This window comes from Haliaeetus albicilla, chromosome 3 (assembly GCF_947461875.1).
Source record: "Haliaeetus albicilla chromosome 3, bHalAlb1.1, whole genome shotgun sequence".
Classification (NCBI taxonomy): domain Eukaryota; kingdom Metazoa; phylum Chordata; class Aves; order Accipitriformes; family Accipitridae; genus Haliaeetus; species Haliaeetus albicilla.
Genome location: NC_091485.1, coordinates 72,719,855 through 72,739,707, shown reverse-complemented (window position 1 = coordinate 72,739,707; position 19,853 = coordinate 72,719,855). Strand labels below are relative to the sequence as shown.

The window sequence follows — 19,853 nt, the reverse complement described above, 5'->3', positions numbered from 1 at the left end:
ATTAAATTATTGTTACAGCAAAGGAAATCCAGTACTACTGACAAACCAAAAAGAAACAAAACCCTTTAGAAAGTCTTGAGGAAATGTTTTCAGTTTTCAGCTTGATAACCTTTTCTGACTGGAAACAATAAAACTTAAGAATCTTGCCTTTGGAGAGGGTTGGGGAGCATTCCTTACTACTCTTGTAGGTGCACATACCTACCCTGTTGCCTATGAACATGCAGGTGTCACAGCTTTGGCCACTAACACCCCAAGTTTGTTAGTTTAAAGCACGATTCGTGAAGTCAGCCAATCTGCTAGCCAAGATTCTCCTGCCTCTTCTAGGTAGGCGGATCCTATCTCTCCCCAACAGGCTGTATTCGTTGAAGGACTGCCCATGATCACAGAAACCAAAGCCCTAGTGACACCACCAGCCAGGAAGCCATGTATTGACCTGCACGATGCCTCGACTTCTGCCTGTACCCCCATCTCTGACTGGCAAGACAGAGAAGAAAATCACTTGGGCAACTGTCCCTTTACTTGCACCCCCAAGGCTCTGAAGTCCTGCTTGACCTTGCCCAGGTTCTGCTTTACCATGTCATCGGTGCCCACATGGAAAAGAAGTAGGGGACAGCAGTCTGTGCTTTTAACCAGCTGGGGCAGTCATCTCCCTCTGACATCCCAGATCTTGGCTCCTGGCAAGCAGCAAACCTCCCCTGACTGTATACCATGCTGGCAGACAGGTGCCTCGGTGCCTCTCCACAGTCACACACTACTAGCGCTTGCCGTGTCCTTTTGCAGCTTTTACTACGTGCTGCTGGTGCGGCTTCTCCCTCTGAATTTTGCTCATGGGTTTTTGTCCTCTGCCAAGGCTTCCTATCTGTTGCTGGCTGGTACTTAAAATGAAGGAGACTGAAGTGATATCCTGTTCCTGTGGGTCATAAGAGACCATGGCGCCTCCGGCTCCAAGGTGCTGTCAGTTTGCTGGTGAAGCTCTTTGTCCAGTAGTCTCTGGAGGTCAGTGCCATGGGGCCCTAGCATTTATTCTTGCAAAGCCTCAAAGAATACTCTTGTTTAGCCCAGCTGTTAGCTCCTCCACCTGCTGCCTGAGCGAGCCCACCAGAGCACACCTTGCACAGGTGGAGCTTCCACCTCCTGCACCCAGGAGGCAGGGGTGCAGGCTTTGCAGCCCTCCACCTGGACAGCAGCTGCCCTGACAGCAAGCTCTGCCTGGGTGGCTGCCTCCACTGGCATGGTGGTAGCCCGTTCCTGTCTGCTGCAGAGCAGAGCCCTCGCCTGGTTTCTACCGCCATGCTGCTGACAACCTCAAAGCACTGCCTAATCCGCCCTTCTACTTCCCCGGAGACCTCCAGCCGCTGGGTAGGCTTGCACAGCCACCAGCTAGCTGGGGTGACGTGTCGGGGCAGCAGCCCAAGCCTGAGGATAAGCAGAGCAAGCAGCGGCGGAGTCCGCAGCCCTTTCCACGCGAGCCGCTGGCACCGCTCCCCTCAGGCGCCGCTCACCGCGCACCCCGCAGGCTGCCCGCGCTGCTCCCCTCAGGCGCCGCTCACCGCGCACCCCGCAGGCTGCCCGCGCTGCTCCCCTCAGGCGCCGTTTACCGCGCACCCCGCAGGCTGCCCGCGCTGCTCCCCTCAGGCGCCGTTTACCGCGCACCCCGCAGGCTGCCCGCGCTGCTCCCCTCAGGCGCCGCTCCCCGTGCGCACGCCCTGTTTGCGGCGCTGCCCAGGGGCCGGCGATCTGCGGCTTCCCGCGCTTTGGCCTGGCCGCGCGGACAGCCGGCACCGCCCAGGTCTCGCCCGCCGCTCTGTGGTGAGACCTGTCGCCTTGGCCGGCCGGTCTTTCCCCACGCACAGCCCAAGGGTCTGGTGGGCTGAGAAACCCCCTCAGACACCCGGCGGGGGCCTCGAAAGCCTGGCACTCCTCTCAGCTGCTGCTTGCTTGTGCTGCCCTTTGCTTGTGCTGCCAGCGTCGGCTTCACGCGGTTTCAGTGCTATTCTAAGGAGGTAGATCAGGGAGTTTTCTGCGCTGAGGGAGGGATCGTATCTGTAAAACGTAAAGGATTCTAAGCTCACTTTTTATTTTTCGAAGGAAAGAGATTCAAGCATCAGACTAATGCATAGTTTGAGCTCAGAGTAATACTTAGATGAAATCAAGAGTTTCCAACACGTTTTTCTGGTCACTGACTTTTCAGAATCACTTTTTACGTGGTTGCATTGAAATCATTTTCAGAAAGAACATTCCAGTCTTGTTGTAGTTCTTACAATGTGGAAATTTATTTAGAAGGACTGAAGTGTCTGCTTTGGCTACTACAAGTGCCTGTGTTGATACAGTTAACCATAATGGGGCTTCAGTGCTTACCTAACTTTGAAGCTCTGTACAATACCTCTTCAGAGGAGTAACTGAATCTTTCGTGAACTGCAGAATGTGTAAGTCATTATGGACACTTAGAAGGAATTAAATAAAAGGGAACTTACAGAACATCTCATACAGTTGTTCTTTTGAACGTTTTGTTTTAATCAACAGTTTTACTTTTCAGGTTTCATAGTAATATAACCTGTTAGTATCTCTGAATGTATGTTTTTAACTTCCACTAGCATTAATTGGAGTTAAACATTTGCATTAAGTGCATCTCCCTTGAGCTCTCTAATACTGCTTGCAAAATGTAATCAGATGGTAAACCATTGTGAATGTACGATTAGAGTACAGATGGTTTCAACTGTGAATGACAGTCTTAATAATCCTGGTTTTTTTACCGGATGCTTTCTAATATCCTAGTAAAAAAGTGTTGGTAATGTATGTTAAAATTATTGAGTAAACTAGTAAAAGTTAATCTATGTATATTATAGGTTAGCTTATATTCATGATTTCTTAACAAATACAGTTAAACCACCTTTGTTTATTTGGACTGCAGGTCCTCAGCTTGAATGGAGAATCTTGTCACATTCAGTTTTAAGTCTGAGCATCAGGTGCATGTGGTTAAGTATGAGAAATTTGGAAGTTAGACAGGATCTTGTGGGCTGAAAAGATTATGAAGTGCTGATGTAAAATAATCTTTCAGCATTGTACAGTTCCTCAGAACTTGGGTCTCTGCTGCTGACCTCCCTTCCATAAGCTTCTTGTCTCCTTAAAGTAAAAAAAAACAAACAAAATTTTAAACTTGGCAGGGTGAAGTGTCATTAAAGTTGAACCTCTGTCTCTTGTAGTGAGATATAAGCCAGAAGTACATCTTATTACCTGACCTATTTTTGTTTGTTGTCTTTCTTAAGTGTAAGTTACGTAATAATTTTTGTTATTGCTTAAGTCTCCATTTTGTGAACCTCAAAAAAATTTGTATCTGTAGAACCTAGTGTCATCTTCCCCTCGCACAGCATCTCCCAAATTAATTACTGTTTCCCAAAGAAAATTAGGAGGAGGAAACTGAGGTGGCATCTTGCTGGTGAGCAGTTGTTTCCTTCTTAATTCAGAGTGATCTTTTACTTACTCCGTATCATCAGCTGTGTCTATATGAAGACTTGTTTCCATTATTTTTAATTTCCTTCTTCCTGTTGTTTTCATTCCTTATCTGGTTGCTGCTTATCTGAGGCTTAAATATCCAAGGCTACGTGTATTCTGTACCTAGCTCTAAGTATATACGCCTTTAAGTGTTTAAGGATGTGTTTAAGTACTGTTTTGAATTGATGCCTGAGTTAATTTTGCCAATGTAATGTTGGGTCTTTGGAGTACTATTACTGTATTAATGAATGCTTCTGGTCCTTTAACCCATTGTTTTGGCTGGGATTTATAGCTTGTGTCCCATAATGCACTTGAATAGGACTTGGGCTGTGAAGATTATACAGAGATGTTAATTTAGACCATAAAGATAATACAGCAGTCTGACAGCTCAGCTGATGCTACTTTTTTATAACACTATGATTAGGTAATTCCTGCGTTAATTCTATAATCATTTCATGTAGACTTCCAGTGGGTCCAGGGAGATGTATGTGAAGTTCAGTTGATGGTGTACAACCCTATGCCTTTTGAGCTCCGAGTAGAAAACATGGTATGTATCTTTCTAAATCTCCCCTTTCTATTATTTTTCTGAAAAAAATCTCATTTGGACTTTCAAATGTGGTTTTCTATAAAACCAATAGTTTAAAAAATTGTTTAACCCGCTATAACCTCAGTTTAACAGTGCAATACTGTCAATTTTCTGATATTTGTTGGTAATGAGGTATTGAAATGAAATTCTCTGCCACTCAGAGTGTTTAAATGCTTTACTGTTAGTGACCTGTGAATCAATTTTGTACCTTTCTGCATTGACTAGAACTTGTGCTATATAATTTACATATACTGGTTTTCAAGTAATAATTATATCATGAAACCTACTAATTAGTGTATACTTGCTACTGTAATTTAAAAATCTGCATTCTTCCTAGCTTTTCAAATTCCCATTTTGACCACATTTTTAAAAATCTGAGGAATTAAAATAGTTCTGAGAAGCTTTATTTTTAATAGAAGCTTCAGCCTGTGGATCTGCTGTTCCCAATGATATATGTTATTTGAAAACACTGTAAGGTAAAATCATCAGGAGGGAGGAAAAAAAGGCTAAAATACCAGAGAAGCATGTAAGGTTAGAAGGATCAAGCCCAAGCCCTCTACTACTTCAGTCGACTGCTTGTAGTGTATCCTGAAACAAAGTAAATTAGGGTTTTTTTCCCCTCTTCATGCCAACAGGATTTTTTTTTTAATTGTTATCCACTTAAAGGTTAAAAGGCCGCTAACTACCAAACCAACTTAATTTCCACTCAGTCCTAATCCAGTGTTGTCCTTTATGTTAAATATTTTTACCTTCAATATTGCTTTAAAAAATAAATCCTATCTGTTAGAGCCCATTGTTCTTTAGACTAAGTAAGGCATATATATATTGCGTATATTTATTTGCTCAGGATTTCTGTATGTTTTTTTATTGATAGGTCTATTGCAGTGGCTAGTCAAACAATTTGACCTAATTTACTGATAATATGCCACATATAATAAAGCGTTTTTCCACGGGAAATGAACATGCCCAAAGATTGTGCTTATAGCATAATAAAATTAATTCTTGGGAGCCAACACGCTTGTTTCTTCAGCAGTATTTTCTCTAACCCTCGCAGAAGTATTCCACATTATTAGGAATGAAAAGAAAAAGTAATTGTAAAACTGCGCATCAGAAAGGACTCTCTATAGGAATTTATTTAAGAACATTTTGTTTTATAGTCTGATTTGTATTGTGTAACTAATGGTGTAATTATATATTTAAAAAACTGACTTTGGGTAATTTCTTAATTTCTTAATGAGGAAATTTCTTATGAGTGCTTACATATACTTAAGGACTCAGAATACAATTATTTGCATAGATGTGCACTCCATCCACTCCCTGAGCAAATTAATTGTAGTAGCGTGAATACTTCTTTTTACTGTTAGTGTTCTATCTTTGAATTAATACTGAATTTCAGTTTCATTGGTAAGCATAAGAGGAAGCAAGCTTGCAAACTAGATACAAATAATTGAACTGATTAATGTAATTCTTTAGTCAGTGCTCCATAAATAGAGTGCTTTGAGAAATTCTGCTGTGCGCTAATGTCGTCTCATTGGTAGAAATTAGTTGATTTTGCTTAATTTGTCTATGGTATCAAGACTGTAGCCAGCAAGTTGAGGAAAGTAATTATTCCCCTCAATTTGGCATTTGAGAGACATTGCCTTTAGAACCAAGGCCAGTTTTGAGCTCCATGTACAATAGCAATATTGACATACTGGTATCAGTCCAGCAGTATTACCAAGATGATTGGCAAGCTGGAGCATATGATGGATGAGGACAGGTTCAAAGAGCTGCATCTGTTCAGTTTGTAGAAGAGAAGAATACTGGGGTAATTCCTATTGCTTTCCTTGATTCCAAAATGGGAAGATGCAGTGGAAATGGAGCCATATTCTTCCCAGAGGTGCGCAGTGTAAGGATGAGAGTCAGTGAACATGTTGCAGTGATGGAAAACTTTCCTAATAAAAAATTCCCTTTTTCCAGTCATGAGGGTTATCATACAGTGGAACTGGTTGCCCAGAGAGAACGTGGGATCTCCATCCTTATTAATCTTCAAAACTTCAGTGTATAGGACAGTGAAAAACCTAAATGACCATCAAAGTTGGCCCTGTTTTGAGCAGTGGGCTGGGCAAGAGGACGTCTAGCATTTCCTTCCAGCCTAAATTGTTCTGATTTTCCAGTCTCATCTGTGAGCTTTCTAGAATGTGGGAATAGCTATTACTTTATCACAAGAATAAGCTCTTTTGTTTTTATTTTAATAATTCAAAGCGTTGTTTAATATTGTAAAATGTTTTGGTTTATTATTAACGTACTCATGCCTGCAGTCCCATGCCCCCTTGTCTGATTTCTCATCACGTATCGCATTCTCTCATATTACTTAGTCTCATAGCATCATTTTCATAGCAAGTGTATTATTTTCTGTCATTTAGTGGCAGTTTCAGCTTGTTTGTCCCACATCTTTTTTCCTTCTGTCTGACTCGGCACCTTACCTTTGCAGTATGAGTACTCGGTTCAAGCTTGTTTCCAATGACTGCCAGTTCTTCTTTGAGTTCTCCATTGCTTGTTTTCCTTTGTTTTTTACCCTTTTCATGGCTCACCATTCATTGACATGTAACTGTCCTGAAATCGATAGTCTTACTCCTTTTTTCTAATTTTCCCCTTTCCCTCATCTTACAATTTATGATTAGTTGTTCTGTTAGCTTAGTTGTTTCATGTTAAATGAATGCTGGAAGCATCGATCCAAACTTTTATCACGATACTTTTCCTAACGTGTCTTCCTGTTTGTTACGGCTGAAAGTTGTGATGGTAAATAACTTAGTATTGAGCACAAGTTGTTAAGGAGAACGATTCCCCATTGAACGGCTTCTCTAGCTTTTTTCATTATTTGAAGTATTAATGCTAAGTACATGTAGTTTAATTGAGGTATGCTTAAGTAAAAGAAATTGAATTTTTAGACTTGACATGAGACTGTGGACACAAGACTTTGATCACTGTTACTCAGATGATAAGTCCTGTACTGTCTGAAAGCTGATTTTTTTGTTGTTTTATTTTACTGTTCTCAAAGCTCTTTGCCCATCTTTGTTGTTCTTGCTGTTTATTCTGTCATGCATATTCATGATTTGAGACTCTATTTAGATACCTCTTCTTCATGTGTGTCCCATTTCTGTATTACTTTTCTGTCTTACTCTATTTCATGTTTTTGTTTTGTTCATATAGTTAGAAGGCTGACCCATTGAAAGGTGCAATAGTGCTTGTAAAAAGACAAATGGAAATGTTTCATCATGGAATATGGAAGTGATTAGGTCCAAGAACTGTGTGTTTTAGTCAATAAAGTAAAGCAGGAGAGATCATAGGGTGATCAGAGGAAGTGCTTTAATAAAACTTAGCAGGTACCTTAAATCTAGAGTATGAGAGAGAAAGACAAAAATGAGCCTGACTAGTTTTGACTGCAATGGATTGGGCAGAATATTTTTGCTATCCTGGTGGAGCCAAAATTAACAGGAGATGTTTTGTTCAGATGTAAATAAGTGTATATACTGCTTTTTTCTCCCAGGAATATTGATTTCTCTATAGACTTGTTCAGGTATGTGAATGATGGCGTCTATCTCTTTTGCAGTTACTGAGCCTTTTTCTCTGTCCAGGAAAAAATGACGTTCAGATTTCAGGCCTTCAAAAAAATAAAAAAAAACAATTGGGAAATCTCTGATGGATTTTTTTTGTATCTTGGGACAAAGGTTTCAAGCAGTAAATCGTGGTACAGTCTAGTGAGACCTACTATTAAAATAAAATGCATGTGAAGATGCACTGCAAAGGGTGTTAAGTCCTTTAAGATATTAACTACTTTTTCCTCTTTGTTTCTCAAGTTTCATATTAAAGGGGGAAAAAAAAAACCAACTGAGAAATTTTGAGGCAGTGTTACCTATTGAGTGAAAAACAACTGAGAAATTTTGAGGCAATGTTATTTATTGAGTGAAAGCATTTTTTCTGCACTTACTCTAGAAAATATAGTCATGGTTCTAAGAAGGCTACAATATATACAGAGCAGTGTAAACAGTGTTTAATAAATCAATATTGAGAAACTAAAAAATACTACCCCAAAACATGGGGATAATGTAATTTATAGTATTAAGTCATTATTCAAGAAGAAAGTCTTTGTTCTGTAGTTCTTCTGTTTGGAGCGTGTATTTGTTTGAAGACAATTTAAGTGTGGTATTTTGATTAATGATGCTGTAGGAATGGCTGTTACATTTTGTTTGTAAACTTCAAAACTACGCTATTAGCCAAGAGCTCTATGTTGATGTTTAAAAATACCATCTCAAATTTTGATAAATCTTTATGTATAATCAGTCCCATGACTTAGCTTATGATCAAATTGTTTCCATGAACTGCTCTTGTGAGCAGTTCACATCTTTGTACTGTTTCTGCCATCTTAAGAGAATATTTACTTACTGATACGCTACATTTAATTGATGCTATATTGGGCAAGAATGTACACAAAGAAGGTGTGGGGGGAGAAGGATAAAAATGGTCATCTTTGGTGTTTTCTAGGTCTGCCTAAAATAACCTTATTAGAAATCATAGGGAAAATTTCCTTTCAAATAAATATTTGACAATTTTTGTGTAAAGTATTCGACAACATTGTATAAAGTATGTTCAGTGTGAAAACTAACTTGGAAGGCAATGTTACTTTAAAAAAAGAATGATTACATTTCAGGATTGGTAAATAAAGCCTAAAAAAAGCAGTTACATACTCATGTTATTTTAACAGCATCCCCAAATGCTACCATTTACATACCAGTCGTTTTGTTTCTCTAAAACTACATTGAGGTTTGAAGTGATTGAAAGACATGCTGTGATAATAGCATCCATATATTCACTCTAAGACAATTTAAATTGTTTTATAAGAATGCAAGGAAATAAAAGTTTTTTTGTGTTTGGTTGTTTTTTTTTGTGTGTGTGTGTGTGTGATTCATATATTCCCTGGAAGAGACCTTGTATATGTGTAAACTTTTCCTATAAGGTCAGAAAGAACAATGATTACTAAAGGATTACTAAATATTATTACTTGAAATGAGGTACAAGACTCTAGGGAAAAGAAATCTAACACTTACTTCCCCCCCCCCCCCCCCCCCCCCCCCCCTTTTTTTTTTTTTGTGCCTCTGATACGTTTAGGTAAAGGATATGACAGTACTTCAGACTTGATTTGATTGTCACTGTTAATCTAAAAAATTTTTAGGCGCCAGAGGGCAATGTTGGGCAAATATTGCTGAATTCTGCTATCCAGCAAATAGCGATATGGAAAATGTCTCTCAGACATTCTAGATATGTCATTGTCTTTTAAAACTTACTTGTGTGGGTTAAGTTTTAAAGGTAAGTATCTTGATTTGTTTATGTCTGGAACTCTGAAGCCTAGTTGAGGTTTATATTGGGTTTTTTTCCATTTTGATGAGTTTTTATGCTTTCTTAGTGTCTTTACTTTTAAAAACTTGAAGTTTTACTGAATAGTAAAACTCTCTTAATGAGAGAAATGAATGCTGTATTCTCCTTTGTGTGGTAATACACTTGAGACTCTTTAATTTCTAGTCCAGGCATAGTATGTGCTTAGTGCAGGTGTTTTGGCATTTGCATTGCATTTGTTCTCTAGAAAAGCTCTTAGTTTTCATGGTTTTTGTTGTTAAAGAATAGACTGAGAATGCATTCTTAATGCATTATAAGAAAAATACATTGTGCTGAGGACTTACTTTACTTTAGCAGTTATCTGTGATCAACTTGCTGTGTTTGTGATTAGCATGATCCAAGTGTGTCATTTTGATATAATTTCAGTGGTTAGGGAACAATGTACACTGTACATAACAATTTTTTTTAATTTTTGCTTTACTGTTATTAAATCATTTTAATACTAGCAATTTCTCATAATAGTAACTCTTCCTTCTTGTCCATAAGCATGTGCATATTTTGGGTGATTGTACTCCATATACATTCACATGCCTTTTTGTCTGTTACTGTCTCTATCTTGATTTTTGTCTGGATTTTGTTTGCTGTTCATACTCAGTTTAAATCCTTTGGCGAGGAAGATGCTTTCTCTGACAGCTGGATTGTGATCAATGCTTTTCCTAAGCCTTGACCATTAGCCTTTAAAAATACTACCATTGATTTATTTAATTTTTCTCAGTTCATTTCCCTATATTTTTTTTCCTCCATGGTTGTGATCTTTAGTTTCCTCAGCGTTACTTGGCTCTGATCCATTCCAAGCCTCAATTCCCTGCAACAAGGGAGCTCATAGGTGCCATAGATCAAAACTAGCTGGGTGGTGAGGTTTTGACTGGCAACTTTGGGGTCATACAGCAGCCTGTATATGTGCGCACATGGCTACTTTAGGTGCGCTTCTTGAGGCTATGCTGGTTTATAGTCCCCCTTGAGGTTCTTTTTTCCTTTACAGGACCCTAAAAGGCTTTCAGGGAAATGTCTTCCCATGCACCCCCTCAATCCAGCTTGATAGTGGAGGATGTGTAATTACTGGGATGGGGGACTAATTCATATTAAGTAGAAGCATAAGACTGGTTATACTGCAAGAAGTGAAATGAATGTATAAATGTATGTCCTGACATCCAGCTTGATTAAAAATGTAAGGAGTAAGAACATGGGAGAAAGCTTCATTTACTCATTGCTTCCATCTCTCCCTTGCCCCAAGGAAAACTGGGATAATTAGGACCATGTCTTAATGAGCAGCTTTCCATATTTAAGAAAAGTGACCTGACTATGGTGGTGTCATTTCATAGTCTTTTGTATATGTTTATAGGCATTTGGTATACTGGCTAATTTGGGGAGTTAGCTAGGAATGGAAAAGTAGTGGTGTGTATTAATTGTTGAAATTTAAGTTCAGTGTCGCTGTTAGGAGAAAGTTTGAACTGGAAAGGCTTTCCAGTTTAACCACTGCATTAAGTTACCTAATCCCCTCTTAGAAACTACCACTGAGGGAAATTCCAAAACTCCCTGGATAAACATGCTGGGAATGGTTAATGTGGAGTTGGCTTTGCTTCAGGATAGGGAGACCGGTTAGGTAATATTTAGGGGTCCCTGTCATTTCTGTTTATTTACACTTGCTATAGCTGATACTAAAGAAGACATTGGAGGTTTGGTGTTTTTTTTTTTTTTTTTTTTTTTTTTTTTTTTTTGTAATTTATTTTTTAGGACTTTTAAGTCCTTGGATGAAAGTATTTAGTTGAGGTGAATCCAAATATACTTGAGTGTTTGGCCAAGTGATAGTTCAGTCCTTTCAGGACTGAAATAATCTTACAAAGCCTTCTGTACCTGTTTTAAAAGTGAGTTTTGGAGTGTGTATGGCATTCACCTTTTGTTTATGTTCTAAGATTTAGTTCAGCCAAACCACCAGCAGAATGATTGAGATGAAGACTGAGGCTAGTTCAGTATTAAAGTGTGAATATTCACCCCATTTCTGTGGGGTGAATGCCACTGGAAGGATTCACGTTCAGTCACATGCAATCAGTTATCATGCAGTCAGTTATCACATGCAATCTGATGCACTGGGTGGTGAGTGCATAGGAAGACGGAATTAGTTTTTACTTACTTTTTTGTGGATTGTTTCTGACAGCTGAAGTCTCCATGTGAAACTGGGGGAAAACTAGAATTCAGTAGAAATGAGGGTTTAACACAGTGTTTTCTTATAACTCAAGTGAAATGATGAAATTGAATTTTGTGCAATATTAAGGATAGAGTTCTCTAACGTACCTTTCCACAAAGCAAGAGTAGCTTTGATTGAATTAGGTGTTGTCTCAACGGTGTCAAGTCTACAAAGAAGTAATTGCTAGAATGAAGGATTTTATGGCTTTTGGGTATATTATAATCTTGATTACTTCAGATCTTCAGTAGAAGAGAAATCAAGAACGTGACAAACTTGTTCAGCTTGCTTGCTTAAGCTTCTGGTGTGTTTAGGACTTTGCTGTTAAAAATCTTAGGTACAAAGCATTTATTTAGTTGTTAAGTAGCATGTATGTAAAAGATAGTTATTTGTTAATTTTCCAGAAGGCACAATGCCTTCTGAGGAGCGAAGACATTCTGATAATGGCTTTTAATTTAGTTCAGTTTTTGACTGCTAGTGGGTTGATTTTGGTTAATATCTAGGAATTGCTTGAAGAAGACTTGCTGGTGGTTAGTCCCAATGCAAATCAGGCCATTAAAGACTTAATGTACAAGACAGGTCAAGTTTCAGTCATTAGCTGGGTTATTCCGGTGGTGCCATTTACGTTTCTTTAAGTAGTTGTTATACGAGTATCAATTTTCCTAATTTCTAATTGAGACTTGGAAACATAAGAGGGCTACTCTGCCTTTTACAGCTGACACGAGCATTAGAGGTGCACCATTCAAAACCCAATTGAATTACAAACTAGGCAGTCATAAATGTTTTCAAAGGGAAGCAATGCTGGTATTCTGGCACTGTGCAGGTAATGTTGCTGCTTCTTGAACTCAGTCGATTTGTGGTTTTCTGTGGCTCCAACCATGAGTTTTTCATCTGTCTTTACCTCTTCCATAGAGTTTTGAGTTCCTGTGAAGCGTCCTCATGGAGTTGAGGTTTAATCCAGTTGTACTTACTGCATGAATTGATGGAGATATTTGGATGGCATCTTTATTAAAAAATAAAAATAAAAATCTGTGTATAGAAAAGCAGCTGGTAACTTAGACAATGTGCTTTACAACATTAAATTTCTTACTTGCAACAGTACATTCTGTGTTCAAGCATCTTAAATTCATTAACTGAGCTACTCCCCCCCCCTTTAAAAGTTTATTAAATATTTTTTTTTCTGCTTCATTTCTTATTTTGTCCCATGTTTTAAATTTAGGATGCTAAAAGATTTCTTTGGCACTGAGGGAGTAAATCATACAGTCTAACTGCAGGCATCTAGGCTTGATAGAGGATCAATTTAGCAAAATTAATGCCTTATTCCAATTCATTGAAATGTTTAGGTTGGATAGTAAAGCTAGACTTGCTCCATTATCTGTAAATACTATATTTTTTTTCTCCCCATTGATAAATATTTTCTGGCCAGGAACTTTAATTAAAGCTAAGCAAGAGCTGGTATTGATGTTTGATTTCCACTGTCCAAAATATAAGCAAATGTATAACTAAGGTCAGAGATACAATTAAATGTAGGTACAAAACAACACCATGCAGATTGTATCACTCGTTCTTTTTACTGTGCTTGGGTATAAATTTTTATTAGTTTTTCATACATTGTTCCCATCTCAGATCCTGAAACACGTTTCACTGTTGAATACAAATCTTGCCATAATTCTAGATGCATGCTTCACTCACTGGAACTTAAAACCCAAAATAACTGCTATGAGCAAACTGGAATAAACTGTAAAAGTTTGGGTGATGTAATGCAAAGGATTAAAATACAAGTATATATCATAAAAATTTATGTGTATATCATAAATGGATTTATCTATGTAATATGACTTTTTCAGGGTCTCTTGACAACAGGAGTAGAATTTGAATCTCTTCCTGCAGCTCTTTCTCTACCTGCAGAATCTGGTCTCTATCCGGTAACTCTTGTTGGTGTTCCTCAAACTACTGGACAGATCACTGTCAATGGTAAGGGATGTCTTTAGTCATTCTCTTCCTAGCAAAGCAAACACATGTTTTACATCTCTGTGGATTACCTCAGTTTGTATGCCATGTATATATTTGCCACTCTGAATTCTCCTCAGTAAGTAACAGAAAAAAACAAAAAAAGAGATCTGTTTTCTATACTAGACTTCATTAAAAACATAGCCTGATAAATCACTTGGTTGCAACAGCAGTAATGAACACATATTTACAATATCTTATGTACGAGAGGAAAAGGATAATGAACTTGAACTCCCCTTTATTAACACTTTCATTTGGAAAGCTTCTGAGGAGGATTACTTGAACTTTTTCATGAGAATGCAGAAGATAATCTTGCAGTTCGTTTTTCTTAATTAATTGTGTTCATGTAAGATTACAGAAATTTTTGCAGATTGCTTCTGTAGAAACAATTTAGCCAATGCGTGTAGTCTGTTGCAGTCGAGATACCATTTCATTAATAAGCCTGAATTGAATTGTGTTTGTAGTAAGTAAAGAGAATTAAAGAGCTTTTGTAGAAGACAAGCAGATCAGTCTCCTAGAAAAGGAGGTATATGTGAAGGTGATAGGTTCAACTGAATCATCTTACCAACACACAGTTTTAGGTATGTGTTCCTGGCATACAGAGTTACAGGCAAAGAACCTTTTTAATAAAGCTAAACATGAAAAGAAGATGGCTTTGAACTTCAAGAAACTCTTTTCTCACCGAATTTTTCTTAAGTGCTTTTCTGTCTGCTCCTAAAATGATTCTTCATTTGATTTTTTTTTTCACAGAAACTATTTCAGTAAATACAGAATAGCATCAAAGCATTTAGAACATTTGTGCTGTAGTTGTCTGCTTTTAGTTTCACATACTAAAAATGTATTGCAAGTAGAGGAGTTGATTTCTGCACTTGGCAGCTGTTTGTGTGTCAATGTATCAAATTTTTCTTCAGATACAGCTTATATATATCGCCTGGTAAGGGATCGGTGTAGAGGTACTTTCCTACTAAATTGAACTTCCAGCAGATAAGCTGTGGTATTTTATGGCAGGTGTCTGTGTGTGTATGCATATATACTTTTTTTTTCCTAATTAATTTCCTTTAGGATTCTTTTTTCCTTACCTTCTGAATACCTTCTGAAGAGTTGAGACTCTTCCCTGTAATCATTTTTTGGAGGAAATGGGAACTGTTAATGTATGTTGAAGGGTAATAAGTTTTATGTGCACCAGTGGATTAGGTGATACAGTATAAAATAGTGGTCTCTACAATGACTTGTGATGTTGATCTTGTAAAGGATTCTGCAGAACTTAACCACAATGCGTGGTAGAAATCATGGACTCTTTTTAAAATTTTTTATTTATTTTACATGTCACAGATACAAAGGTGTGCATGTGTGTTGTTTGTATATTGTCATGTAGTTATAAATGTTTTTATTTAGGGGGTTTGAAAATGTTTTACATATTTTGTGTCCTGAGAAGATTCTCCTGTAGAGAAGATGGTGGCTTGGGTAGCATAAATGTTGGCAAGATCTGACTAGTAAGCTTAGTAATTTTACACCTTTCAGAAAACAGAAAAATTCACAACATACTGGTGTTTTCTTCTAAAAATCAGGTTACCATACTTCAGTTTTTGGAGTCTTCAGTGATTGCCTTCTGGACAATCTTCCAGGAGTGAAGACCAACGGCTGTACTGTTGAAGTCATTCCAGCTTTGCCAAGGCTGCAGATCAGTACCTCCCTTCCAAGGTGAGAAACTGAATTAAATGATGATTTTATTTGGTCATATTTAAGTGTTAGTCACATGCTGAATAAAAACTCCTTCATCTGAGTATATAATCAGTGCTTTAGTAAAGTAAGACATAAACTATATCTGTACTATTTACTTTAGAATATAAATCTAAGTTTTTTGTTTTACTGCATGAAACCTTGGAATTTCATAGAAAATATTTTGCTACTTAATTAACTGAGGGAGTGTAATGGTTATTCATTATTAATGTCATACTTTTAAAGGACTGAATCCTTTAAAGGCTAATTGTTCATAAAATCTTGAAGTAAAGAGGTAATCCATGGAGTAGTGTAGGTTGGAAAATGTGCCTCTGGAGGTCGTCTGGTCCAGGGTCTTGCTCAAAGCAGGGCCAGCTTTGACAAGTGATATGACTTAAATGTTAGATAAGGGTGCTCAGGGCATGTTCTAGTTAAGTTTTAATTATCTCCAAGGGCGGTGTTTCCATCACCTCTGTGGGAAATCAGTTCTAATGTCTGACTGCACTCACAAGAGGAAAAATAATCCCCTCTTCCTTTTTTCAAACTGAACAACCCCAGCTCTTTGAACTTGTCCTCATACGTCATGTCCTCTAGCCTAATCATTTTGATAACCCTCTTCTGGACTTGCTCCAATATATCTGTATTTCCATTGTTCAAGAGGGGCCCAGACTTGATACCATACTACAGAAACAGTATGTTTAAGAGTACAGGAAGAATCAACGAAAATAACTTCCTTTTACACTCACCAAAAAGGACACAGTAGTAGTGTGGGTTTTTTGTGGGGGTTTTGTGGTTTTTTGAGCTTTTTTTGTGAAGAGTGTGGCTGACTAATTCCATTCTTTTAGAAAGAGCTGGTAAGACACTGATTCAATTAAATTCTTGGAACTTTTCAAGTTTCAGAGCATTCAGCTACTAAGTGGCATGTCGATCACTGTATCTCAGAGACTTGCCATCCATCTACCATTTTGCAAATATTTGTAAAAGTATGCAGTTTCAGTTTTCCTTTTTTTTTTTTAACTATTAGTTTTAGCTATGGATCAGGAAACAGCCTTTTGTTACTTACTGCCTTGATAGCTCAAGTACCACAGGGATCGTTTTATTGATTGGAAGATCTCAGCTTCATTTATGATCCTTAGTAGGATGATCATCAGTATTGTATGACACAAAGAGATATATATGTGTGTGTATATATGTAATTTTTTTTTTTTTTGGTTGTGTTCTTCAGTATGGCTTACTTATTAAAGCAAGGGAACCAGTTTGGTTCTGATTTTTCCATATGGAATTCCACTTCTCTAATGTGGAATGGGCTGTGTTGATGGCATTGTGTTACAAAGATATATAAGTAATATCCTGATGAGGACAGCAAAATAAAAAAAACACTGCAATTGAGTTATGTGTTGGTCAATTCCCTATAAATATTCTGCTAGATATGGAGTCTGTATGGTTTAGCTGTAATCAACATTAATAGTAGCTAGCCAAAGCTATGAATAAATTAAAGAACATGATGGGCTTGAAAGACTTTGAAAGAATTGCAAATATTCTTAAATGGACATAATATCTGCACTTTTGGGATATATGTTCAGCTGATAATGTGGAACATTAACGAGATTTTCTTTGTATATTGGTGTTTTCTTACTTGTTCATTGGTGTTAAATTTACTCTTAGTTTCTTCAGATGCTTTAGTTTCAGTACTCAGTCTTAGTTCCTGTAACACCCTGGGAATTCAGATGCACTTCTGGCTACTTTGCAGTATGCCAGAGAGGTCCCTGCTTCCCATCACTTACTCCTCCCAGCCTCTACCATGCCAGCAAATTGCCTCATGTGACTCCTGTCAACAATGGTTTATCCTTTGGGTTCTCTGGAGGATGATGTACGTTCAAAAGACATGGTGAAGAACTGAAGTGAAGAACTTAAATAAAGAACACTCTTAATTCACAGACAGCAGGATAAGATCGGAATCCAATTTTTCTCCTTGCATCTTGCTGACTTTCTTTACAATTACATTTCCACTGACAACCATCAGCACGTTAGCTTTTATAGCTCCTTCTACTGGAGTCAAGATGACATTTCTTAATTTTTCACCAAATTTTTTTTTGAAGTACTAGAGAAAATCTTATACCATATTTAGTGCCTTCTTTGTAGGTGAAACTGTAGGACAAGGTTTGTTTGAAAAGTCATAGCGCTTTATCATTTCTTTAAAAGTTGATTGCTGTAATAGTAATTTGAGGGTGATAGTCATATTGCCAAGAATAATTCTAGGTCTTTCTGGCATACCATAGTGTCTTTTTAGAACTGTAAAAAAATTTTTATTGATCTATGTTACGGAAGGTCAATTTAATAAGCTCAATTTAGCAGAAGCTGTAATAGAATCATAGAATCATTTAGATTGGAAAAGACCTTTAAGATCGAGTCCAACCATTAACCTAACACTGCCAAGTCCACCACTAAACCATGTCCTAAGTACCATGTCTACACACCTTTTAAATACCTCCAGAGATGGTCACTCAACCACTTCCCTGGGCAGCCTGTTCCAGTGCTTGACAACCCTTTCAGTGAAGAAATGTTTCCTAATATCCAATCTAAACCTTCCCTGGTGCAACTTGAGGCTGTCTCCTCTCATCCTATCACTTGTTACCTGGAAAAAGTGACTGACCCCCACCTCGCTACAACCTCCTTTCAGGTAGTTGCAGAGAGCAATAAGGCCTCCCCTCAGCCTCCTTTTCTCTAGACTAAACAACCCCAGTTCCCTCAGGTGCTCCTCAGAAGACTTGTTCTCTAGACCCTTCACCAGCTTTGTTGCCCTTTGGACATGCTCCAGCAACCTCCGTGTCTTTCTTGTAGTGAGGGGCCCAAAACTGAACACAGTATTTGAGGTGTAGCCTCACCAGTGCCAAATACAGGGCAATCACTTCCCTGCTCCTGCTGGCCACACTATTTCTGATACAGGCCAGGATGCCGTTGGCCTTCTCGGCCACCTGGGCACACTGCTGGCTCATATTCAGCCGGCTGTCAACCAGCCCCCCCAGGTCCTTTTTTCCACCGGGCAGCTTTCCAGCCACTCTTCCCCAAGCCTGTAGTGTTGCATGGGGTTGTTGTGACCCAAGTGCAGGACCTGTCACTTAGCCTTGTTGAATCTCATACAATTGGCCTCTGCCCATTGATCCAGACTGTCCAGATCCCTCTGTAGAGCCTTCCTACCCTCAAGCAGATCAACACTCCTGCCCAACTTGGTGTCGACTGCAAACTTACTGAGGGTGCACTCATGAAGCTTGTTAGTATATATTTTCATCATTATATGTATTTATGTATATATTTGTGCATAAATGTATATGTATCATGTATATAAAAATATTACACTACTGAGTAAAACAATCCTAATAGAAAAGCCTATAAAGTAAGAAAATTGAGGGAAGAAAATGACAAATTTGTAAATAAAATTGGGGAAGACTTCATATGGAAAAATATCAGTCTTTTCCATGAGAACCAGAAATTTTTGAAGCTGCATGCCAGTGCACCAGGCATTATAGGTGGCTTTCTTGATGAGTACTTTCTAATATGCTAAAATAATTGTGCAATACTGTAATGCTCAAAATCATGTTTATGGGTAAAGAGGGAACATGCTTTAAGTATAAAGCCAAGAATTTACTGTCTGTATCTTAATGATTCCTGTATTAGACTATTATTAGTCCAGATGCAATTATTACAGAAGAAAGAAAAAGAGAAAAATACTCTGTACAGAAGAAGAATCACTATTAATAATACACTTAAAATTGCTATACACACACTGTCTATTTTCCACCTGTTTTCCTGGTGGTGTGCTTCCCCTCCCACTGCTCCTCTGGGTCCTAAGGTTGGCCTTTTCAGTCTGGTGGTACAGCGAGTTGTCAGCATATAGAGACCTTCACTGAGAGGAATATGATGTTGATGGTGTTTTTTTTTTTTTTCCCACGCTAGAAAACACTTGAAGCCATTTTTGTCTGCTAACACATTTTTATGCCTTGTTCTTTCTTCTCTCAAGCTCCACGTTGCATCCAAATTTAATATGTGGTGCCTTTTTGTATATTAGATTCTTTTTTCTTTGTTACCCCTGAAAGTTCTTCTTGCCCAGCTTCGTGTCTGCATTTCTTTGACTGTTAGTGAATTGTTTGTAGCTGTGAGGCCTCCAGTGCTAAGCATATGCCTCATCTGTTACCATCCCACGCTAGTACTACTCTTTGCTGCATCCTGTGTCTCCGCTTTGTGATGCCTCTGCTATCATACCAGACCTGTGTTTCTGTACACAGTGTCACTGTGTTAGTCATAAATATCTCATTCTACCAAGAACAACCACTTTCCATTACTATCTATATAAATGCTGCTGCAGTAAGTCAAACCAGATTTACAGGCAGGTCAGAACAAGTTCAGAGCAGGCACAGAATCATAGAATGGTTT

General features: G+C 38.3%; 1 protein-coding gene across 4 annotated transcripts in view; it reads left to right on the top strand.

Moving 5' to 3' along the window:
• Window positions 1–19,853, top strand: part of TRAPPC9 (trafficking protein particle complex subunit 9) — a 522,448-nt gene that overhangs the window by 59,404 nt on the left and 443,191 nt on the right. For all 4 annotated transcript variants that reach the window (XM_069780118.1, XM_069780115.1, XM_069780116.1 and 1 more), the window contains 3 exons: window positions 3,954–4,039; window positions 13,541–13,667; window positions 15,272–15,404. In XM_069780118.1, coding sequence (XP_069636219.1) covers window positions 3,954–4,039; window positions 13,541–13,667; window positions 15,272–15,404 — 346 coding nt within the window. The remainder of the gene's footprint in view (window positions 1–3,953; window positions 4,040–13,540; window positions 13,668–15,271; window positions 15,405–19,853) is intronic.